We start from the raw sequence: 25,059 nt of genomic DNA on the forward strand, positions 1-25,059 counted from the left end.
TGTCTTATACGGCCAATCTGTTTCACTTTGATGTGATGCACACCAAAGCTTCGTTCATGCGGTTTTGCGCAGGTTTAAAATGTTTAGCCTGACGGTGAATTGTCAGCTGTGACCGAGAGCGGTGAAGCCTTCAATAAATGTGACGCGCCGATGCATGGGTTCATGCAGTTTTGCGCAAGTTTAAAATGTTTCTGCGTAATTTGTCAGCTGTGATCAAATGCCTTTAATAAATTCCACCTTTATGTCATAAATATAACATGCCTTTGATTAATGTTTGTATGGTGCATCTAATCGAGGCCTATCTTAGGTTCAATCAGATTGGCTTTGCCCACCTGTTTTTTCCTGTGCCTCCTATATGGACATTTGTGGCTCCGCCGCTGTAGGTGAGGGTAACATACAGTGATGTTAAGCCTCCAAGATCATTTCTCAAAATGGTATTTAATGAATTAAATACATTTCATTCATGCAGTTTACTTTCATTTGATTCCAAAAAGTTTCCAGACTACGAGTCTGAACTTCCTGTTTCGGAGAAGTCCAACCCGCTGACGCGTGACATCGACCAGGCCTCAGCCAATCACGTGGTTAGGCTGCTGAGAGCCTGCGACGCAGAGATACTCCAGGATGAGAGGAAGCCCTTTTAAGGTCATGTCAGAGGTCACTATTCATACATTCAAACAACAACACAGCGCACTTGTCTATTGTGCTATGGTTCTGTTATAAGTTAGCTTTCTGTGTATTTGTTAACATGGACAGATATATAAATCTTTATCATCATTACACAAGTGATCATAGTATGAGGGAATGTAGTTGAAATCGTACAATACAAGCTGGTACGTCTGTGGTTACAAGAACACAACATGTTGTACCACATTATCTATCGTAGACGCCCTGAATGTTTTGTTTGATTCGTTTTTCTCCTCAAAGCAAACATACGTCTCATCTCACACTAAAGAATGTGTTAAATGTCAACCCCAGACCTGCTGAGAAACCAGCGGACTTCACAATGGTGACTTTACTGCTCATAATTGTTTATTTTGTATTCCTTCAAAACAGAAACTTCTCAGCGACAGTGTGATGAAAACCTTGCTGGCGGTCGCAGTGAAGGCGGCAGACATCCTCAAGGTCTGTTGAGGCCTGACAAATGTCTCCCTCTGTCCGACTGCCTGTCCGTCCGTCCGTCTCTGTTGGAGAATAAACGGTAGAGCTGTGTCATTGTGATTCCGCCACCAGGGAGCGCCAGACAGCCTTGTTGTACTGAGCGGCTGTGGGACGTCTGGTCAACTGGCTTTCCTCGTAGCAGCTTGGTTAGGTAAAAAAAAGATGTGTAGACAAGTTCATGTGTGTATTGTATGGTCATTTGTGTGTGTGTGTGTGTGTGTGTGTGTGTGTGTGTGTGTGTGTGTGTGTGTGTGTGTGTGTGTGTGTGTGTGTGTGTGTGTGTGTGCGTGCAGCTTTGTGGGCGGTTCTATGACGATGTTGCTATTATGACGGCGAGATAAATGAGCTTTGCGCCCGACGCAAATCTAAAATGGTTGGTCTGAAACCTGTAGGTGTGTTTTGGGCGTAACGTGCAATAAACCAATGAGAGTTCCATCTCCCATCCCCTTTAAGAGCCATGAGCGCATTTGACTTGACGAGTTGATATTTTGACAGCGCGTTTGCAGTCTCCGCTGAGACAGATGCACGACCACCAGTGGCGGCTGGTGGTTTTTAGAGTGAGGGAGGAAGGACTGCGCGCTTGGTTGCCATTGGCCTGCTTGCACTGTTAGTGGCGTTTGGTGGCATAAGTATGTGAGAATCAAGTTGTTTCAGGGTGTTTTGGTGAAGTACAAAATAGCAGGGAGGGATAATTATGTGAATAAAATGTGTACAAATCCACCAGTGGCAGCATTGTACTTTGAAAGCTGGTGGGCAGCATGTCTTGGACTACAAGGGCAGAAGGAAAGGATGCAAAGCCAATTAGTCAAATCAGGCCTACTCTTCATTTGTAAAACTAAATAAAAAAATCTGGGCCTATCATTGGGCCTATTTTTGCCCTCAATGACTGAAGCATTTGGTTGTAATTTGGCTATGTTTATTTTCAGCTACTATTGTTTCAAGAAAAATGAAGACACAAGACCAAAAGTGGTGCCATTTAAAATGCATCATGCTCTGAATCATTCACTAACATCCTTTCCACAACATTAAACAGAACAGTCAGAGTAACAAACAATTAAAAGAACAACAAGAATATAATTTCACAACTATTGACATGGGCTGTAAGCCTAACATTGTTTGAGGCAAATGTGGATGTTAATGGATGTTTGAGAATGTTGGTCATGGTGTTAAACCAATTAAGATTGAGGGACTTCATTTATAGATCAAGTCAATCCTCCTCTCTGTTTGCGCCGGCCCTCTTGTACGTGTTAGAGATCCTGGGCTAAGCTCGGTGGAGGAAGACTCTGGTCTATGTGGCCAACACAGGTCACTCGGTTAAGCCCCTACGAGGTTAAACTAACTTTAGGCTACACGCGTTTCGATGGAACTCTGGGGTGTCTCTTAGCACCTCAGTCCCTGTGGGCCACGAAGCGGGGAACATGTCTGAACCTCTTTGTATTGCCTCACTCTCCGGACCAGCCACCATCAACCCTGTTAGTGTCATGATGACTCAGCTCTTGTGTGAAGGCTGGGAGAGCTGCGGGCCGTCGGTCGGGCCCCTACTGGGGAGCCCATCACAGAGGAACTGATTGAATCGCCCACTACAACACGTAGTGAGGTCGTTTTATTTAGATTAGAAAACTTGTTTACACAATGATAGAGAAAAGAATGGTCCAGAAAAAGAGCCTAAATGCTAACAGAGTCTAATATATAATACCGTTTTACACAATCCTAGAGAAAAGTATGATTCATTGGAAGAGTCTAAATACTAGATTGTCATGAGGGGTTCTCGTAAGAGGGCTACACGTTCTTTTCCTCGCATGTCTGTTAGAGTCAGCGAGTGAGTCTGTCAGACTGCGTGGGCAGTGTTTCGATGAACCAGATAAGAAAGCTAGATATAAGGGAAATAAGCTTGATCCTCACAGCCTGAGACTGTGTGGGGGCTATCTCAATAAGCTAGATATAAGTGAAATAAGCTCGATCCTCACAGCCTGAGTCTGTGTGGGGGCTATCTCAATAGAAGTATTCCTCGGGGTCTGATGGAGTCAGCGAGTGACTCTATCAGACCCCGTGGGTCAGTGCTACGATAAGCTAGACCTGAGAGAGGGTCCTGGGTGCGCTCTACCAGCTGACTTGTGCGTGCGGAGGCAGGCGCATGTGTGGTTGTGATGGATCCATGTTCCTCTTTCTTCAGGGACAGAGGGGTATGGGGGTTCCTGTTTCTACGAGGTAGTCGGTACACTTAGTGTTGACGCAGCAGCTCAGCAGTACAATATTTCTCACATATGGCAGCACTATTCAACGAGGAAGTCCTGCTCATATATGGTAGTGCCGCTGAAAGTCTGTTTTTTTCCATGAGCAGATGGGTACGAGGGTTCCTGTTTTCTTCAAGGTAGTCGGTACACTTAGGCTGGGTTGCACCAACATGGATTCATTTTTAAACGGGATTAAATCAAGGTTTAACTGTTAACCGTGTTGCACCAAACTTTAAACCTAGTTTAAACCTAGATTAATATTAATCCTGGTTATATTTAACCCTTTGGTATTCTCAGTTTAAACCCAGGATAAACTTGGATTAGCAGTTTTATTTAAACCACCCCTGGGGGAGGTTTAGATCAGAGTATTGTAGTGTGCATGTGCAACATGGCTGGATGTATTCGCTGGATGGAGGTTTTTTTCAAACGTTGAAACGTTGGACCCCCTCTGTCTTGAAGTTGAATTCATGGTTAGGTTCTAGCTGCTGCTTAAATGAGTTTGCTAGTTGGTTGTTAGGCGCTAGCTAGTTCTTACTGTTATAAACCTACGGTTACAGGGGGGGTAGTACGGGATCGCGGGCGGACGGGATTTGATTCCTTCCTGTTCCACTGTTAAATAGCGAGACATGTATTTCAAAAGTATCAAAGGTTCTAGCACTATGGTTAGAGATAGGTTATCATTTGGGGCTGTTTGGGGACATTTAATACGTATACCCTCCGTTTCTTTTACATCTGGTCAAAATCCAAGATGGCGGACAGTGAAAATGAATTAATCTTACTTTAATCTTTGTTTAAACTGGTTTAGCTAATCCAGGGTTAAAATTGAGATGTGCAACGCACCTCGGGTTAATTAAAAACCCAGTTTAAACCTAGATATACTACACCTAGATTAACCCTAAACCAGGATTAAGTTAAACCACGTTGGTGCAACCCACCCTTAGTGTTGACACAGCAGATCAGAAGTTCAATAGAATTGATATATTGTCCGGATAGGACTGAAGTTACTACTTTACAACCTCGTTGATGACCCACATTTAGAAAAACGTGTTCTTTTAATTCAGCCTTGGGTGAAATGGAAGCGTAGTGTCTGTGTGCTTCCACCTTTAATGAATGCATGCCATGCGCGCTCCCGCGGCCGGGACACAATTCTTATAGGGGTAACTACATTCACTGGCTTCCTCCATCTTCTGCGCCACCGTTTTAAATAAATCGCCGTTTCTCGTTTTCCGACGGCGACAACAACAACACGACTATCGTCTCCTTCTACTTCCGGCTCACGGCCCCGGGAAAAGATCTCGAGCATGTGCAGAACGCAATTAACGCATAATCCAATTAGACTCCGTACATGCACGCTTAACTCGACTATGAATCGCATTATCTAGGGGTCTTAATTCGACTATGAGTAACCCAATTCGGTTCGATTTTAGCTTGACTAAGGTGTATACATGCATCTTAGTAATCCAATCATAGTTGGACTAACCCAATAATTTGACTTTCTTGAGTGTCATGTAAACGCACTGAGTGATGACTGTTACAGAAGGCTACAGACCTTATCTAGTGATGGGACATTTTAATATCCTTCTAACCTTATATAAAGTTATAACAGCTTATTGTTAGTGTGGTTTAGAGCAGGATAACAGCTGACTGATATAAAGTTATAACAGGTTAGTGTGATGGTTTAGAGCAGGATAACAGCTGACTGATATAAAGTTATAACAGGTTAGTGTGATGGTTTAGAGCAGGATAACAGCTGACTGATATAAAGTTATAACGGGTTAGTGTGATGGTTTAGAGCAGGATAACAGCTGACTGATATAAAGTTATAACGGGTTAGTATGATGGTTTAGAGCAGGATAACAGCTGACTGATATAAAGTTATAACAGGTTAGTGTGATGGTTTAGAGCAGGATAACAGCTGACAAAGCAGTTTGGTACGTTGTGTGTGCGTGTGTGTGCGTGTGTGTGTGTGTGTGTGTGTGTGTGTGTGTGTGTCTCCTCCTCCTCCGTCTCTCTGAGCGTCAGATCGGTTCCGTTCTGAACTTCCTCATCTGAGCGGTCTGTCGCAGCCAGCAGCTCTTCTTTCTCCGCTTTTAAAACCTTTCACCTGATTAACTTGTTTTATAAACACTTCAACCTCCGTTTCTTCACTTACATTTATACTTTTATAACTTTATACCGTATGGACGCATTTTAATCAGAGAAAAGATAAGGTAAGATACGTTCAATCCGTATCCGTTTGTAAATCAAAACATGAAAGGGCAACGCTTATGCATAACGCGTATATAGCTTATACACACGGCAAGCATATCTTTTCATTTATATTCATTCAAAATATTGACATACTATTTTAAAATGAAAGAGGCTGGGGTTTAGTTTTATATAATTTGTTTTTATTGTTCAGTAGTATATGCCTACATGAGGCCGTAAAGCACAGTTAACAGAGCTGAGGTGGAGTCCGTAGATCGCGTACTTGGTATTGAGAAACGGCCATCATATTAATAAAGAGTAGACGCCGCATTGGCTGCTGGGCGCAAGAAATGCGGCCGCCATCTTGGAGCGATCGACCGCATTTTAATCACGGAGTAGATAAGGTAAGATAAGATAAGATAGACAGTTTACTACCGTTTATATTGTCTTTAGGTTACTGGTATATAATAATAACCAGTTTACTACCGTTTATATTGTCTTTAGGTTACTGGTATATAATAATGACCAGTTTACTACCGTTTATATTGTCTTTAGGTTACTGGTATATAATAATGACCAGTTTACTACCGTTTATATTGTCTTTAGGTTACTGGTATATAATAATAACCAGTTTACTACCGTTTATATTGTCTTTAGGTTACTGGTATATAATAATGAGTTTACTGTAGAGAATACATCGTTAGTTCATGTTTTACTGCTTTACTGACCTGTGGTAAATTCAACATTGCGTTCAATATTCAAGGCTCAGAATGAAGAGAAGGACGTGACAGAAGTCCTTTCAATGTGCTGATATTTAAAAGGTTTAATATTTGTGCGTATTGACTGGGGATTGACAGTTTTATAGATCCTATAGTAGCCTGTTGCTGGACTGTACCACTTTCACAGGGGGGTTCCTGTGGGTCTAGACTCGATTCCTATGGCTTAAACCACAGCTGGAGCCAGAGAGAGAGCCTGGAGGGAGAGAGAGAGACCCGTTGGTCATAAGAGGATACCCTATCGATGTGTTGAGCTTCACCAGTTGATTTATATGGAATCTGTGGTTCAGTAAAGTGGCAGAATTCAGACTTTGTTCCAGTGGAGAAATGATTCTAACGTTCTTCACTTTTAATTGTACCACAATGCATTTATTAAGTCTATTGTGTATCCTTTTTGTGTAGTAGTTTAAGTACAGTTACAGTCTCCAAGGTGTTTAATTCTCATCTCTCAGTTCTCATGTGCTGTACACATCTGTACTGTAGTGAGGGCAGTGTGGGTATGTTGTTGTGGGGTTCATATTGATGGTCTATGACGTCCATAACGCTTTAGTGTGACGCAGTCACAATGATCGTCTCTCTCAATAAACAGCTAAAGTTCAGAAGGCAAATGAAGTGATGGATGAGTTGTGTTTGTGTCCAGGTCTCCAGTCTACTATGGATGAGGAGAGAGAGGAGGGGGGTCCTACCTCTAAGACCACTCTGTCTGGGGAACATGGCCACCGGAGCAAAGCTAAGAGGTAAGAAGAGGATCTCTCTGTCTGTGACTGTTGTCCATCTCAGAGCTCAGCAGTGATACATCATGACTCCATCATTAGTCTGAGTAACAGGTGTGTGTGTGTGTGTGTGTGTGTGTGTGTGTGTGTGTGTGTGTGTGTGTGTGTGTGTGTGTGTGTGTGTGTGTGTGTTGAAGCCCAGAGCAGCAGCAGAGAGCAGACTCCCCTGGACCCAGCTGTGTCTCCATGAAGAGTGACCGCTCTATGGAACAACCTCATAACTTTAAAGATGGAAATCTGTCTATTGAGAAGAGGTGAGGATTCATCAGAGATCATAAATATTATGTTCATTATATGATATAAGGATAACTTGTTAGTAACCGAGTGACACAGAACGCAGGTGGAGACGTTGATATCCGTTCTAACTCTGATTCACTCGCACCAGAACAACGTTACAAGTAGCACTTGTCATAACCCGGCTCCTAGGCCATGACAAATACAGCATAGGACACCATAGAGGGCAAGAAATGAGTGAATTTATTATATTAACTTAGACAACTGAGGCTATAAGTACCAATGTGAAGTGTGTCAGTCAGTAACATCAGTAATGTAAATGTGGATGTGTGAGCAATTTGAGGTGTAAATGTTGTAAAGCGAAAACAAAGCAGAAACCAAACAAAGAGAATGTGCTGCTGCTGCTGGCGGAGATGCAGCCGAATGCCAGAGAGAGACCAGAGCAGAGTTGAGCCAGGGTTTTTATCCTTTCAGGAGCGCCTGCACCAGGTGCTCCAAATCCGTACTCTGCTGATGGTACATTCAAGGACGCATAGGAAAAACAATAACTGGTCAACCACATCAGAACATCAACACTAGACAGGGACCGTCACACACTCAACAGGTGTGGTAGAGCTAAGGCATGGGAATAACAATGCAACTATCCATTGCATAGAACAATAAAGGTACAGCTTCTATCAAACGTCCATAGATCCTGGTTCTTGTTTTTCCAGAAGAGTCCAGCAGCAGAGAGCAGACTCCCCTGGACCCAGCTGTGTCTCCATGAAGAGTGACCGCTCTATGGATCTACCTTACCAGTTTAAAGATGGAAATCCGTCTATTGGGAAGAGGTGAGGACTTAGAGAGTGAGCGGTCAGACATGGAGGGGGGCTTCTTCAGCGTTGGAGGGTCGGGGGGGCAGAGGCGGGACATGTTATGGTGGTGAAAGGCTGTGATTGGCCTCGTCACTCTGCAAGCAAGAGTTGCCAGATTGTTTTGCTCAAAGGTGACTCCGATCCGATTTCATTCAGAACAGTGTGAACAGCACAAATCACACGGAATCAGGTCTGTTCAATTGTGGTTTGGGCCACTTCCATACGCGGTCCTGAATCAGATACAGGAGGGATTTCTCTCACTGCGACCTCATGTTGAACAGTCGTATCGTAACGTGACTTTGACGTCACTCAGGGATGGACAACTTTCATGATTAAGAGGGCCACAATTTTCATCATCACCATCAGAGGGCACATGACCGCGCTCTTCACCTAATCGGATATGAGAGAAGATACAAAAGAATAAAAAAGAAGAACAAATGATGTGTAGATATGTGTCTGTATCAGTGGTGGCTGGTGATGAAAGTTGTTGATGGGGCGTAGTCGTGGGCGGGGGTCTGGGGGTCCTCCCCCAGAAGATGTTGAATTTGGTAGATGTGATTTCCTGTATTCTGGTACATTCTGGGGATGGCCACTACCTAAAAAATCTTTCTGATTCATAGCCTATGTATGTTAATTCAAACAACATACATTCATTTCATATTTTCCATGCTCACATGTCATTTTTAACATGTCTATACTCTTGTTAAACGACAAACACAACAAGTGTTGTTTTAAAAGCCACATGAGTGATTCTTATTTTTCTCAGTGCAAAGGGCTCACATACATCATCATTCAATGATGGCACAAAACTGAAACAGTGGGCCAACATTAAGTGAACAACTAGCATCATAGTCAGTGCAGTTGTAGTAGTGGAGACTTAAGTTGAAATCTTTCATGACTGATATTGTTTCTAAGCAAAGTAGACACATGGGTTTGCCTTTGAATTCTATGAAAAGATACTCTGCTTATCATCTTGACTGAAAGGTACTGTTACTGTTGATCGAGTTTTCTAAATAAGACTTTGACAAAGCAGTTTGGTGTGTCAGTGTTGATCAAACAGATTCATAATTCTGTGATTCTAGTTCAAAGCATTAGGTTACTCAGGGCCAGTAATAACATCTCAGTAACAAGTTATAATATATAGATAGATAATTATGGACTTAAAAGCTGGAAACAAGTGAAATGCTCTCACCTAAAAACAGAAGAATTATCTTGTCAGTGTCAAAACTGCAGTGTGTGTGTGTGTGTGTGTGTGTATGTGTGTGTGTGTGTGTGTGTGTGTGTGTGTGTGTGTGTGTGTGTGTGTTGAAGACCAGAGCAGCAGCAGAGAGCAGACTCCCCTGGACCCAGCTGTGTCTCCATGAAGAGTGACCGCTCTATGGAACAACCTCATAACTTTAAAGATGGAAATCAGTCTATTGAGAAGAGGTGAGGATTCATCAGAGATCATAAATATTATGTTCATTATATGATATAAGCTCTATGGATCCACCTGACCGGTTTAAAGATGGAAATCACCAACCTTCTAAGACAAGGTGAGGATTCAGCCGATACATCAGGGCTGTTCAACTGGCGGCCCGCGGATCATCTTGATCTGCCCGCCCATCGTTAATCAGAACATACCAACGTCCAATCACAGGACCACTTGGAGATGGATTGGTTCATGGCTGAGGCCGTTTATTCTGCTGTTTGAATCGTGTGAATGAAATGAATATTAAGACGACTTGTAGCAGACTTTACAGGTTTAATGTTAGAAGGTTCAACGTCTTTCAAACGGCTTTTATTGAATCAGTTTGATCTTTTGAGGTGAAGAGATTTATTGAAACCAATAATCCATGAAGAATAACACAGGTCTGTGTAGAAATGTAGAAACTGACTGCTCTATTTCTATGTTAGCTAAACGCATTGTGAATCAACACTCTATGCACAGTATGACGGGTGCTATTCTCCCGACGGGCCGTATATGTGAATGACTTATCCTGACGTTGGACCTCCTGATAAAAGACTACCCCTCAGGTAGTATTTTAGCCGGCAGAAATGTTAATTACCTTATATGTGAGTGAGCAGTAGAGTGTGGGCATTTCACACCAGTTGAGTGGGCGTGTTGATGACGCTTCGGTCTACGTTTGCATGTCATTGAGTGGCACCCGCACCCTAATCGATAATCAGCCTGTTGCCTTTTGTTCACTGAATGGTTTAAAACATATTTTAACGTGGCACTGCTTTTCAGAGTCATTCGTAGTGAACGCTAAATGATAGGTCTTATCATAACCCTCAGAGTACACATCATACAATAAATTACAATACATGAGTTCACAGCTGCACGCGTATATAGAAAATGTTTTTTTATTTTTATGTTCCACCTTTCCTGCTGTCGGCTCCCAGACCGTAGTCGAGGAGCACAGGGGAGACGTTCCCTCCAGGGCCGATGTTCTCTCGGGGGTAACACCCTTCACTTTGACCGGCAGTGGGTCTGCTTATAGGTTTGAATATGGTCGGAATGAAGCGGCCACCGATTATTGACAGGCTGGGTACTTTATTCTTAGTTTCACTGACTTTACACGTTTGCACAGACACAGTCTCACGCACACACACATGCGCTAACTCTCGTAACACTTATTATTGACAACAGTTAGTTGTACATTATAGGGTCCCGTCCTTCCACTCCCTGTTTTCTCAGTTACACAGAAATCAACTACATTTGTCCCAGTGTTTGTTAGATGTCAAATTAAGCAAAAAAAGACGCTCTCTTTCTCCGGTAACGCAGTCGTTCACGACGCCTTTCTTGTTTGTCATTTCTTCTATTTGTCTCTAACTCATGCTCCAATCTTTCATCCATCGATGCGGATGTTGTGGATGCAACGGAATATATGATCATCGCTGCAGCAACATTTCAGATGATCGCGATGAGTTCTGCCCGTTCTGCCTCCATGCTGTCTGCGGTCAAACCAAAATAGAGAGAGTGACAGTGGCAGTCCTATCCCATCTCTTGATAATTTAGACCCTACGTCATATCCCGCCCCTTTCAAGCCCGCCCCCCTAAACCAGCTGGAGATTCTACTGATGTCTGAGCGACACAGATGTCCGCATATCGGACATCAAGTGTGAATAAGTGTGAATGACCCTCACGGTCAAACCTCCTGATGTACAAATGCAGAGAAAAGGCGGAGGACATGTGTGGAAACAGCTAATAACTTAACATTTTCAGCCTGCCCTTATATTTCCATTTCAATAATCTGAGAAAGATTATTGAAATGAAAAGTCATGAGAAAGTAGTTGAGTAGCCCTAAATTATGAAACGAAAAGATATCGACATATCCTAACTTCCAGATGGTTCTTGTTTTTCAGAAGGAGGCAGCAGAGAGCAGACTCCCCTGGACCCAGCTGTGTCTCCATGAAGAGTGACCGCTCTATGGATATACCTTGGAAATTTAAAGATGGAAATCCGTCTATTGAGAAAAGGTGAGGAGTTACCAGAGATCATAAAGATACAGCTTCTATCAAACGTCCATAAATCTGGTTCTTGTTTTTCTAGAAGAGTCCAGCAGCAGAGAGCAGACTCTTGTTATCAGACTCTACTGGTACTGATGTTTACAAGTCAGGAAAAATGTGTGTGTGTGTGTGTGTGTGTGTTTGTGTGTGTGTGTGTGTGTTCTCCACAGACACCAGGAGAGGTCAAAGGTTACCAGTGCTCAGTCTGTACAGCAGCATCAAACAGAGAAGGAGATGAACCAGGAGGAAGTGGCCCACACACTGGGGGGCGGTAAGAGACTCTTACTTTGAAGACAGGAGACTAATAGTTTGAAGGGCAGAAGAGACTCTTACTTTGATGACTTTTAACTTCAATGTGGAGACATCTTTCCTCTTTGGGGTTAAATGGTTTGATCCAGATATGTAGTTGTTATTGTGGGGTATCAGGTTAAATTGTTTGATCCAGATATGTAGTTGTTATTGTGGGTCAATCAGGTTACATGGTTTGATCCAGATATGTAGTTGTTATTGTGGGTCTATCAGGTTAAATGGTTTGATCCAGATATGTAGGGTTATTGTGGGTCTATCAGGTTACATGGTTTGATCCAGATATGTATGGTTATTGTGGGGTATCAGTTTACATGGTTTGATCCAGGTCTGTAGGGTTATTGTGGGGGTATCAGGTTAAAGAATGTTAAACATTATACTGCAGATCAACAGCAGAATAACTCAGTGGAATAGATGCAACACTATCTTGTTATATCAGCATAACAAGTCACTTTAGACTGATTCACCATCATTATTACTATTATTAGACCAATCATACTGCTGTGGAAATAATAGTCCTGAACATTTTGAATCTGTAACATGCAGTCCTTGTCACGACCAGCTTCTCCGACCACAAGTTATGAAACAACTAACTAAATATCATTGAGTTGATAATTTAACAGGAAATATCTACCTGTTTCCACTGATGTCACCTTCCACTAACTGATGTCTTCTGTTGTTTTCACTTTTAGGATCTGATGCTGTCGAGTGCCAACATAAAATCAAGTCTAGTTTGGAGAATAAGTACAGGCGTGGGTTTGAGGGAATCACTAAAGCAGGACATTCAACACCTCTGAAGGACTTCTACACAGAGATCTTCATCACAGAGAGAGGCAGTGGAGAGGTCAACCAGGAACATGAGGTCAGACTGATTGAAACAGCTTCCAGGAAACCAGCCTTAGAGGAAACACCAATCAGATGTGAGGACATCTTTAAACCCTTACCTGGAAAAGATCAACCAATCAGGACAATAATGACAACTGGAGTGGCCGGCATTGGTAAAACCGTCTTAACACACAAGTTCACTCTGGACTGGGCTGAAGGCAAAACTAACCACGACATAGACTTCACATTTCTCCTCACTTTCAGAGAGCTGAATTTACTGAAAGGGAAAGAGTTTAGCTTGGTGGAACTTCTTCATCACTTCTTTATTGAGACCAAAGAAGCAGGAATCTGCAGATACGACCAGTTCCAAGTTGTCTTCATCTTGGATGGTCTGGATGAGTGTCGACTTCCTCTGGACTTCCAGAGAAACCCGATCTGGACTGATGTCACAAAGTCCACCAAGGTGGACGTTCTGCTGACAAACCTCATCAGGGGCGACCTGCTTCCCTCCGCTCGCATCTGGATAACCACACGCCCTGCGGCAGCCAATCAGATCCCTGCTGAGTGTGTTGGCATGGTGACAGAGGTGAGAGGGTTCACCGACCCACAGAAGGAGGAGTACTTCAGGAAGAGATTCAGAGAGGAGACGCTGGCCAGCACAATCATCTCCCACATCAAGAAATCACGAAGCCTCCACATCATGTGTCACATCCCAGTCTTCTGTTGGATCACTGCTACAGTTCTGGAGGACTGCTTCAAAACATCCCAGAGAGAAGAAGAGATGCCCAAGACCGTGACTCAGATGTACAGCCACTTCCTGAGGGTTCAGTCCATACTGGGGGACAAGAAGTATCATGGCAGAGCTGAAACAGATCCACACTGGAGTTCAGAGAGCAAGGAGATCATTGTTTCTCTGGGAAAACTGGCTTTTAACCAGCTGGAGAATGGCAACCTGATCTTCTACGAGGCAGACCTGGCAGCGTGTGGCATCGATATCAGAGCAGCCTCAGTGTACTCAGGAGTGTTCACCCAGATCTTTAGAGAGGAGTGTGGGCTGTACCAGGACAAGGTGTTCTGCTTTGTCCATCTGAGCCTCCAGGAGTTTCTGGCTGCCCTTTATGTCTTTAAGCACTTCATAGACACTGGGGTCAATCTGCTCTCAGAAGAACAACCAAACTCTGGGGAAGATAAACTCCTCCTCCTCTACCAGAGTGCTGTGGACAAGGCCTTACAGAGTGAGAATGGACACCTGGACTTGTTCCTCCGCTTCCTCCTGGGCCTCTCTCTGGAGACCAATCAGATTCTCCTACGAGGTCTGCTGGGAAAGACAGGAAGTAGATCACTGATCACTCAGGTTAAAAAAAGTCTGCTGGGACAGACAGGAAGTGGCTCAAAGACTAATAAGAAAACAGTGTCTTACATCAAGAAGAAGATAGATGGAAATCTCTCTCCAGAGAGAAGCATCAATCTGTTCCACTGTCTGAATGAGCTGAACGACCGTTCTCTAGTGGAGCAGATCCAACAGTCCCTGACATCAGGAAGTCTCTCCACAGAATCTCTCTCTCCTGCTCAGTGGTCAGCTCTGGTCTTCATCTTACTGTCATCAGAAGAGGAGCTGGACGTGTTTGACCTGAAGAAATACTCTGCTTCAGAGGAGGGTCTTCTGAGGCTGCTGCCAGTGGTCAAAGCCTCCAAAACATCTCTGTGAGTTCACTAATAACATGTATTACAATACACACAACACTATATACATAAAATTTAATATAATGTATATATTATAATATATACTAGAATATAAAAGGTATAATGAAATACAAATTGTATCTGTACGTTCACAGATAACATGTATAACAATACACACAAGATAATATACATAAAACTAGAAAATAAGTTATAATAGTGATAACGTATTATATTACACACAAAATAATTAATACTGAGATATATAAGCAGTTATGATTTATTTATTTAACATACTCCCCAATCATAACGATCATAAAAAATGAATCAAAAAATGAATCAATAAAATCAACAATTAACAATGATTCGCCGAAGGTCTCGGGGGCTATTCCCCACTACTCACAGAGCCTGAGGTGAATCAGTTTTATATAAACTACACAAGGACACTCCAAAAATAAACAAGATTACACTTTTTGCTGGGATGTATTTGTTTTTATGAGCGGTTTACTAGTTTTTATTAGCGTGACGAGACGACCGTTGTCGTAGATAAAATACAACATCTAAACAAAAACTAAGAGAGATCGAGGAAGCCGAAGGTTTGAGTGCTAAAGATTTTATTATCACTTGAGAACAAGCAACGACAAAATCCTGAGTTGGTTTGACAAAGAACTGAACAGCCACTCTCTGGCCCCTGCTCTTATGCTCCATCGTGCCCATATATCATCCATACGTTGTTACCCCATCCCATGCATTTTCCCTTATTGGGAACATGTGGTGCCATCTCCCTGCATTCTTTGCTTATATGGTGACATATTGCCCGTCCCCATGGACCTCCTTGAGGCCCATCTAAACAGAGCGTTCCATTCTGTGCAGTCCCAACATTCTAAGAACATATATCAGATACACAGAGCATTTCTTTGGTTGCTTAGTGTTTCTCCACACTTATTTAATTAATATAGCATACTGGGCAAGATGTTGACTGCATAACAAATTTCTCCTATACCATTACGCACGCTCCCCAATATCCCGAGATAGTGAAGGGACAGAGGGGGGACAGAGGGGGGAGAGGGACAGAGGGGGGAGAGGGACAGAGACGGAGGGGGGAGAGGGACAGAGGGGGGAGAGGGACAGAGGAGGGAGAGGGACAGAGGGGGGAGAGGGACAGAGGGGGGAGAGGGAGGGACGGAGAGGGTAAGGGAGGGGGGGGAGGGACGGAGGGGGGGGGGAGGGACGGAGGGAGTACACACAACGAAAACATACATAATAGTAGAATATAAAAGTTATGATAACATAGGAAACATCTTTTGAGGTTAACTTATAACATCTCAATATACACAACGTCATATTGTGTAACCAGGGTGAAAAGTCAAACTCAAAAGCTCTATTATGAAATAATAATTAAAGAATGAATAATAATTGTTCATCAATAATTAAATGCACCTGTATTTAAATATGTTGCTATAAGTATAAATAAATAGTTATTGATGAGGTTACATGCATAAATATACGTTCATTATTAATAAAAGGTGACCCACTATTTTAAAACGTTTAACCTTGTTCAGTAGTTTGGTTATATGGACGCTTTGGGTTTAACCAATAGGATGCGTTGATACAGAGACTTCAGGGTCATCTGGGGGAAAGGTGAGAGGTCACGAGTGAGAGAGGGAGGAGACAAAGGAGGAGAGGACTTTATTCTCTGTAGAGATCGCCCAGCTGAATGATATTTAAACATTTACTTATTAGTTGTAACCAGTAGCGGCGCCGAAGAATTATGATTGGGGAGCTACGGGGGCTAGATTGTTTATAGCAGGGGCTAATACATTTGGACTATTCACAGAGCCTGAGGTGAATCATTGTTTTATATAAACTACACGTGAACACTCCAAAAATAAACAAGATTACACTTTTTGCCAGGATTTATTTGTTTTTATGAGCGGTTAATTCGTTTTTATTAGCGTGACGAGACGACCTTTACGCGCTCCCCAATATCCCGAGTTTGAGATCTCAATCTCGGGATATTGTCCGATATCCAGAGATAGTGAACCAATCAAATTGCTCCATCTTAGGAGGTTCACGTGTAGCATATACTACATTTAAATATCCAGTGTTTTAAACATTAGTTAAACTAAAAACACTTTTCTAATAAAGATGAAGACAATAACTTAATTATGTTAAAAGTAAAAGTTACACAGATAATTAAATTAACATTTATGGATTGAATGTATTTCAATTAATAAAACATCTCTAATTAAAGTTTTCAACACGTCCTTTTATGTAAAAGATGTAAAATATTTTAATCCCAGTTCCTAACATGTTGTGTTTATTGTGTGTGAAGGCTGGATGGCTGTGATCTGTCAGAGAGATGCTGTGAAGCTCTGGCCTCAGTTCTCAGCTCCAACTCCTCTAGTCTGAGAGAGCTGGACCTGAGTACCAATGATCTGCAGGATTCAGGAGTGAAGCTGCTCTCTGCTGGACTGGGGAGTCCACACTGTACACTGGAAACTCTCAGGTCAGTTTTACTCAACGGTCAAACACTTACAGAGGGGGGGGAGGGACAGAGGGCGGGATGACACATGTGCACGAGTACACAAGAAAAAAAAAATCATCCTTGCTGCGAAGCGGTTTTCTATTTAAGCAATAGATCACGACAGGCTGTGAAATGTTCTCATTATACCACAGTTAAGGGGCGTTGTCCGTCCCTCCGCTGCACGTCGGGACAGACAACGCCCCTTAACTGTGGTATAATGAGAACATTTCACTGACTGAAGTGATCTATTGCTTTTATAAAACGGTTACGTAAGTATGGCGAAATGAAAGTCATAGACACCCTCAATTCTGAAAAAGCGAGCTTGGTAGCTTGGTTCGCCGGCAATTTAGCCTACTATCGAGTTCACTCACCGTGTGCCTATTGCTTTACAACATTTCCACCCTCTCCATCAATCAACATATTTTTAGGCTTCAGTGAACTATGCTATTACTTTTATATATAAATAGACAACAGTTCAAGTTAGGCGTGGAGTGATACGGATCTCTATAAACTGAATGGACGTCATAGCTGTGTGTATGCGCTCATTATACAACAATTGGGAACCAATCAGATCGCTTGATTTAAGCCACCCGTTTTCTATTATCTCTCATATCACTGTGGGGGGAGTTGGCATATTGGCGCCCCCTCCGGCTGCAGGCGCCCTGCTCGCTGAGAAGGTGCCGTCAGAGAAGCTGTATGAGAAGTAGTGGTGGCTCGTTCGCGAACAAATCAGTTTGAACGAACGACTCTTTAAAACAAACCAACCAACCTGATTCACCGCTCTTGTTCGTCGTCGTTCGTCTCGTTCGTTCTCCGAGACTCGACTCCCAGCTCCACCCACTAGTCGCTGAGTCGCGCTGACTCGCGAGTCACCGTTCGTTCACTGACTGTGTTTAGCGGTGAAGACTCGAGGACTGAGAAGTCACGAGAGTCAGCCGGGCAACAAGTGAAGAACGGTGAAGACTCGAATGAACGAATGAACGACTCTTCTTGGCGAACTGACCGACGCGAACTGATTCATTCAAACAAATCATGAAATCTACCATTAGTGAGATGGGGAAAGGGGAGGGGGGGGGACAGTTCACCTCTGGGTCTCCATAACGGACAAGGGGGGGACGGGGGTCCACTGTTAGCGGATTGAAATCCTTATTGCAGCCTGCAGGGTTATGTGATCAACATACGGAGGAACGCGGTCGCTGAGCTGCCCCAACATGAGACGTTAAACTCAGCTAGAACCGCCGCCCACCACGTCCACCATCATCCAAAACGTGATGTCAACAGACCAACAATAGTCTGAAAGCCTACAGAGACTATAGATAGTTAATGTGACGATCACGTTATTAAAAATAGACTTGGAGCGATGATTTACAAACTATCTTTTTGGGAGCATGCTTTTACAAGTAGTTCGCCGCCCCTCCTGCCCATATGGACGGCCCGGTACAGAGCAACACTCTAATGGAATGAGTGGCTCAAGTCAGGCACACCTCGAATTTCTTGCAATTGAGAGGGGGGGGGGGGGCGCTCGGAGGGGGTCTCACCCAGGGTGTTATTCAATGTAGAACCGCCACTGCCTACCATCCATCTGTGTCCATTCATGTGAACAGATTCACTCACTTTAAAAAGGTTTAAGTTAATGTTTTGAATGCATAGGGGGCAGTGCTTCATTTGAGCCGGAACACGCCGGAACATGTTCCAGCACCTCCTGGGTCACTGAAAAATGAATCGCCTAAATGAAAAAAAACAATTACTGTTTGTGTGTTGAGTGTGGTTTTCTGTCTAGTTAGTCTTTATTCCCCGCTGAAGTTCCACTAAAATCTAGTGTTTGCATTTTAGGTTTGAGGTGAAAGATGGTAAAAAATTTGCACCCCTTTACCCTTTAGTTGTTTTTTTACACTACTCTAAAACTTTACAGATTTAATGATCAAACAGTTAACTTCCACATCAGAGGACGTTGAAAAGATTTACCTCCAGAAAAGTAATAGTTCACACACGTGTGTGTGTGTGTGTGTGTGTGTGTGTGTGTGTGTGTGTGTGTGTGTGTGTGTGTGTGTGTGTGTGTGTGTGTGTGTGTGTGTGTAGGTTGTCTGGCTGCCTGGTCACACAGGAAGGCTGTGCTTCTCTGGCCTCAGCTCTGAGCTCCAACCCCTCCCATCTGAGAGAGCTGGACCTGAGCTACAATCACCCAGGAGACTCTGGAGCTGCGCTGCTCTCTGCTGGACTGGAGGATCCACGCTGGAGACTGGACACTCTCAGGTATGGAGAGGACAGCTCACCACTCAGGGACAAAGTCTCCTACAGGGATTCAAGCCGCTGCTAGATGAAGCGGTTTGAAAAGGCAGCTGTCACTCATGTTGTGTAGAACGTGATGAGACAGCAGATGATGAAGGTGAATGTTTCAACATGCTGCTCTCACTTTGTTTCTCCCCCAGTGTGGAGCACGGTGGAGTGTGGAGGCTGAAACCAGCTCTAAAGAAGTGTAAGTGTCTGTTTGATTCATCACAACACACACTCACTATTGGGATGGAAAGTCCATCCACACAGCAGGAGGTGACGTCCGCTCATTCACATGTGGACTTGTGTATCCGTATGTGTAGCTATGTTTGCCTGTGTTGATGTGTGTCTAGTATGTTTGTGTAGGTGTGTGTACGTATGTGTACATGTCTATGTACTGTATGTATGGACCAGGTCTATGGTACCAACAGTTAGTTTCCAGCCTGTATATGAGCTCAGCTGGTTCAGTCTGTTGTTTACACAGGTGGATCACAATGGATGTGTATTGGAACCTTTCAAAGTCGAATATCTTGAAAAGTATGTAGACTATAGCTTAGATATTACAGAGGATTAATCAGCTCATCATGATGAACGTTTTGATGTATAATATGTGTATGTTGTGTAAATATTGCGGGAGTAGATTCAGTGTATACATTTTTCATTGTTTTGACTGGGACAACCACTCACACACACATGGGATTTACATTTACGTTTAACTTAAAACATCTTATAAACAATATGCACTACTATTTCTAAAGCTATAGCACACTAGTCCACTATAGTAGCTATCATCTGATATGATTTAGTCTTTCTATGTTCATTTTTGTAGAGAAGATGAACGTGAAACAGGAAGAACAGTACTAGTGATGATGATGATGATGATGATGATGTGTGCAGAAGGGTTCAGTAGCTCATCATGTCTTGTTCTCCATCAGATGTCATCAGATCTGACATGGGGATCGAAGGAGAGGGTGGGGTCCAGGATAACACCAAGATTGCGTGCCAGGGGGGAGGGAGTGATGGTCGAGGCGTATATATTGAGAGTGGATTTGGTGCCTATGAGAAGGAGCTCTGTTTTGTAGAAAGTTGTGGGTCAGCCATGTTTTTATTGTAGAGATGCAGGTTTCGATGTGGGTGAGGGGAGGGTTTTGGGTGGTTTTGGTACTGATGTACATCTGAGTGTCATCTGCGTAACAGTGGAAGTCGAGATTGAGTTTGCGGATGATGTGACCAAGGGGGAAGAGGTAGCAGATGAAAAGAAGGGGGCCGAGGACTGAGCCCTGAGGGACCCCCTGCGTGACAGGAGAGAGGGTGGATGTGTGGCCAGAGAGGGAGACGAACTGTTGCCTGTCGGTGAGGTAGGAGGTGAGCCAGTCGAGTGCGGTGCCCTCAACAGCCTGTTGGCGCAGCCTTTTGAGGAGGATGGAATGGTGTACAGTATCAAAGGCTGCGCTGAGGTCTAGTAAAAGCAGGATGTTGAGGGCACCGCAGTCTGCAGAGGTGAGGAGATCATTGATTACTTTGACAAGGGCAGTTTCGGTGCTGTGAAGCGGGAGCCAGACTGGAGGGGTTCATAGAGGTTTTTTGACTGGAGGGGTTCATAGAGGTTGTTTGACTGGAGGGGTTCATAGAGGTTGTTTGACTGGAGGGGTTCATAGAGGTTGTTTGACTGGAGGGGTTCATAGAGGTTGTTTGACTGGAGGGGTTCATAGAGGTTGTTTGACTGGAGGTGGGTGTGGAGTTGGGCGGTGACAATGCGTTCCAGAGTTTCGGAGAGGAACGGCAGGTTGGAGATGGGGCGGTAGTTGGAGAGGTTGGCTGGATCAAGGGTGGGCTTTTTGAGGATGGGGGTGATGGAGGCAAGTTTGTAGACAGAGGGAACATGACCAAGGGATAGGGACTGATTGAAGAGGGTGGTGAGGTGGGGGGTGAGGACAGGGAGGCAAGCCTTGGTTAGAGTCGTTGGGAGGGCGTCGAGAGAGCAGGTGGTTGTCTTGGACGCAGTGATGATGTCCAAAATGTGGGAGGAGTCAACAGGGGAGAAGGCAAGATGGGCAAAGATGGAAAGATGGGCGTGGCTTCAGAGGACAGTAGATTAGAACAGTGGTGACAGAGTTGGGGAGGGAGAAGGCAAGGTGTTCAAAGGATGAGATAGATGGGAGGTTGAGGTTCAGTTCAGTGATGGACAGGGATTGTTTATGAAGAACGCCAACGCCTCCCCCTCGGCCAGAGAGGCGGGGTTTGGCGATGTAACTGTAATTGGAAGGAGTGGCTTGATTGAGAGCGTAGAAGTCCAGGGGCTGTTGCCATGTTTCACAGAGGAGGAGCAGATCCATGTTATTGTCCAGTAGCAGTTCAGATATAACGGCTGATTTGTTGGAGAGGGAGCGACAGTTCAGCAGTGCGAGGGAGATGGATGGGGGGGCAGGGGAGGGGGAACGGAGGTTAGTGAGGTTGGCAGTACGGCAGGTGGGGGTGACGGGGGGGAGAGAGTTAGTCCAGAGTGAGGGGATGGGTGAGCCATGGGGGAGGTGTTGGTTGCGAGAGGGGCCAGAACCTGGATGGATGTAGCGGCGTCGGCGGAGGATTCCGGCTGTGCTGGCTGCAGGGGCAGCAGCAGCAGAGAGACGATGGTTATTGTTGAGGCGGTGAAGGTCAGCGGCGGTGTAGCTGAGTGGGCCAGAAGTTGGTGGAGTAGAGGAGAGAGTCCTAAGAGTCTGGAGTAGCAGGAGTGATAATCCAAGGTGGAGACGAGACATGACGGCGGATGAAAGAAGGCCGGGTAGTATATTGGTGGTGGCTAGTAGCTGATTGGCTAGAAGCAGGGAGGCAGTGAGTTGTGTGTTGTTGTGTAAGACTTGCGTGGATTTCTGACTAAAACTTTGCGGACGCCAAAATCTGGAAAGCTGATGCTCACAAAAAAATCTGGATGTATCAATCCTTGCGTAAGCACGATTTCACACAGATTCTCTTTGTACATCCCAATTAACGTGACATTGAGCGCACATGCACGAGCCCGTTAGGAGAAAGGAGAAAATGGAGAAAGGAAGAAAAAATAACTTTAGTGAATGCGAGGTGGAGGTGCTGATTTCGGAGGTAGAGGCCAGAAATAAGATCTTGTTTGGCTCTCTTTCCTCCGGAATCAGCACCAAAAGCAAAAAACTGGCGTGGGAAAACGTTGCCGGGTCGATCAATGAGGTTGGGGCCGAAAGCCGAACTGTGGCTGACATTTAAAAAAGTGGTCGGACAACGTCCACTATTGTAGTCCACTATTGTAGTCCACTATTGTAGTCCACTATTGTAGTCCATTGTTGTAGTCCATGAGGGAGAGAGAGAGGCCGTTTCTCAATTTGCGTTCTCGTCTGTACTTGTGTACTTTGCGTTCTCGTGAAACGTCATCAGTCGTAGCCCAAGTACTGTTCCAATTCCAAGTACGCATCAAGTCAAGTACAGTCGTAAAACCCGTGTGTGTTCTCCATGCGTTCTTAAACTGGCCGTTCCACCGAGGACGCATCGGAGGTGACTTGTGTGGACTTGGACCGTTAAATATCCCAGGATGCATTTCGCATTCCCATGTTTTAAAATATTAGTATGTAAGCTATAATAATAGGCTATATATAGGAACATTTGACATATATAACAAAAATGTAGGCCTATTCATTCAAAATATTGACATACTATTTTAAAATTAAAGAGGCTGGGGTTTTGTTTAATATAATTTGTTTTTATTGTATAAGTCGCTGATAGAGGAAACCCATCACAACGGCAACGAAAATCTTGGTCGGATCCATCCGATCGTGTGTGTGTGTGTGTGTGTGTGTGTGTGTGTGTGTGTGTGTGTGTGTGTGTGTGTGTGTGTGTGTGTGTGTGTGTGTGTGTGTGTGTGTGTTCTAATCAGTCATTTCTCGCTCATTCGTTATTATTATTATATCAATAGTCTACTCTCCAACTACATAGCCAGTTAGGCACGCGCATCTGTACCCTACATATAAAAAGTTGTGTGAATAGCTTATACACACGATAAGCATATCTTTTCATTTATATTCATTGAAAATATTGACATACTATTTTAAAATGAAAGAGGCTGGGGTTTAGTTTTATATCATTAGTTTAAATTGTTCAGTAGTATATGCCTACATGAGGCCGTAAAGCAGTTAACAGAGCTGAGGTGGTGACGTCACAGGTGCGTACTCGCGTCCTCGGAAGTCTGTACTTGGAAGTCTGGACTTGCCAAGTACGCACTTCCAAGTCCGTGAGTCCGTAGTTTGCGTACTTGGTATTGAGAAACGGCCAGAGACTAACAAAGACCACACTACCCTCCACCACGTGACTTTAACCAGACTCCTCCAGAGTGCTGTGATGTCCACTGATTGCTCAACGAGCAACAGCTGAGGCAAACGGCTAGAGTGAGACCAACTGAGAACGAATCCGGAGTGAAACTAAAACTGTGATTCTGAAAAAAGTATAAATGATATCGAAATTCTGATTAAATACTATCGAAGATACAAATGTGTAGATTTGTTTAATAGTTTGAGTGATGGTAAACGGTTGAATTTTGACCAAGTTATGATGTCTGAAGTGTTGAAGAGGGTGTGTGTGTGTGTGTGTGTGTGTGTGTGTGTGTGTGTGTGTGTGTGTGTGTGTGTGTGTGTGTGTGTGTGTGTGTGTGTGTGTGTGTGTGTGTGTGTGTGTGTGTGTGTGTGTGTGTGTGTGTGTGTGTGTGTGTGTGTGTGCCTGAGCGCCTGAGCGTCCTCGGATTTAGCATCCTAGCATATCTAAGATGTCAATGCTTCCAGCAGTACTAGTGATGATGATGATGATGAAGATGCAGAAGGGTTCAGTAGCTCATCATGTCTTGTTCTCCGTCAGATGCCTGTGAACTCACACTGGACCCAAACACAGCCCACAGACTCCTCTCTCTGTCTGAGGACAACAGAAAGGTGACGGTGGTCGGAGAGGACCAGTCGTATCCGGATCACCCAGAGAGATTTGACTCCTGGCTCCAGGTGTTGTGTAGAGAGGCTCTGACTGGCCGCTGTTACTGGGAGGTAGAGAGGAAAGGATGGGTTGGTATAGCAGTGACATACAGAGGAATCACAAGGAGACGAGGGGGTGGTGACAGCCAGCTTGGAGGGAACAACAAGTCCTGGAGGCTTGAGTGTGATGATGATGTTGGTTACTCTGCCCGGTACAACGGTAGACAGACAGCCATACGTCTCCCCCCCGCTGGCTCTACCAGAGTAGGAGTGTATCTGGACCGGCCTGCTGGCACTCTGTCCTTCTACAGAGTGTCCCCAGGTGGAGGAGGGTCCTCAGACACACTGACACACATCCACACCTTCAGGACCTCCTTCACCCAGGAGGACCTCCTCCCTGGGTTTAGGTTAGGGTGGGACTGGGGGGACTGGGCCTCAGCGTCTCTGTGTGAGTTATAGTCTCTCTCTCTCTCTCTCTCTCTCTCTCTCTCTCTCTCTCTCTCTCTCTCTCTCTCTCTCTCTCTCTCTCTCTCTCTCTCTCTCTGTGTAGGAAAAAAAAAAAGGATGGCCGGGACGGGCACACACACACACACACACACACATACACACATACACACACACACACACACACACACACACACACACACACACACACACACTGCTTTTGCGTCAGTGTCTCTAGGGCAGTTATAGTCTCGCTCTCTTTCTCTCGCATCTTTCCCTCCCCCCCGTCTCCCTCTCCTCCTCCCCCCCGTCTCCCTCTCCT

General features: G+C 44.3%; 1 protein-coding gene across 11 annotated transcripts; it reads left to right on the forward strand.

The window, feature by feature from the left end:
- Positions 1-343: 343 nt before the first annotated feature.
- Positions 344-25,059, forward strand: LOC311373393 (NLR family CARD domain-containing protein 3-like). Of its 11 annotated transcripts, none has more exons than XM_084490173.1 (14): positions 344-383; positions 502-642; positions 1,054-1,122; positions 6,996-7,092; positions 7,266-7,382; positions 8,076-8,192; positions 9,528-9,644; positions 11,565-11,678; positions 11,879-11,979; positions 12,707-14,543; positions 16,855-17,028; positions 19,126-19,299; positions 19,476-19,522; positions 24,187-25,059. In XM_084490173.1, the coding sequence occupies exons 4-14, from the start codon at positions 7,010-7,012 to the stop codon at positions 24,750-24,752; spliced, it is 3,447 nt and encodes a 1,148-aa protein (XP_084346299.1). In that variant the 5' UTR covers positions 344-383; positions 502-642; positions 1,054-1,122; positions 6,996-7,009; the 3' UTR covers positions 24,753-25,059. The 11 variants fall into 11 exon arrangements, 9 of the variants coding, with proteins under 9 accessions (XP_084346299.1, XP_084346300.1, XP_084346297.1 ...); XM_084490174.1 differs by having other exon boundaries at positions 357-383; positions 495-654; XM_084490171.1 differs by having other exon boundaries at positions 357-383; positions 495-642.

The sequence above is a fragment of the Micromesistius poutassou genome, assembly GCF_964030765.1.
Source record: "Micromesistius poutassou genome assembly, contig: SCAFFOLD_2291, whole genome shotgun sequence".
Lineage (NCBI taxonomy): Eukaryota > Metazoa > Chordata > Actinopteri > Gadiformes > Gadidae > Micromesistius > Micromesistius poutassou.

What these genes read in the sequence shown, in the direction of transcription:
- LOC311373393 (XM_084490169.1), top strand. Translation starts at nt 6,971, where the DNA reads ATGGATGAGTTGTGTTTGTGTCCAGGTCTCCAGTCTACTATGGATGAG. An exon ending in AATCAGTCTATTGAGAAGAG is followed by an intron (nt 9,645 to 11,564) that starts GTGAGGATTCAT and finishes CTTGTTTTTCAG; the next exon opens with AAGGAGGCAGCAGAGAGCAG. An exon ending in TGTACACTGGAAACTCTCAG is followed by an intron (nt 17,029 to 19,125) that starts GTCAGTTTTACT and finishes GTGTGTGTGTAG; the next exon opens with GTTGTCTGGCTGCCTGGTCA.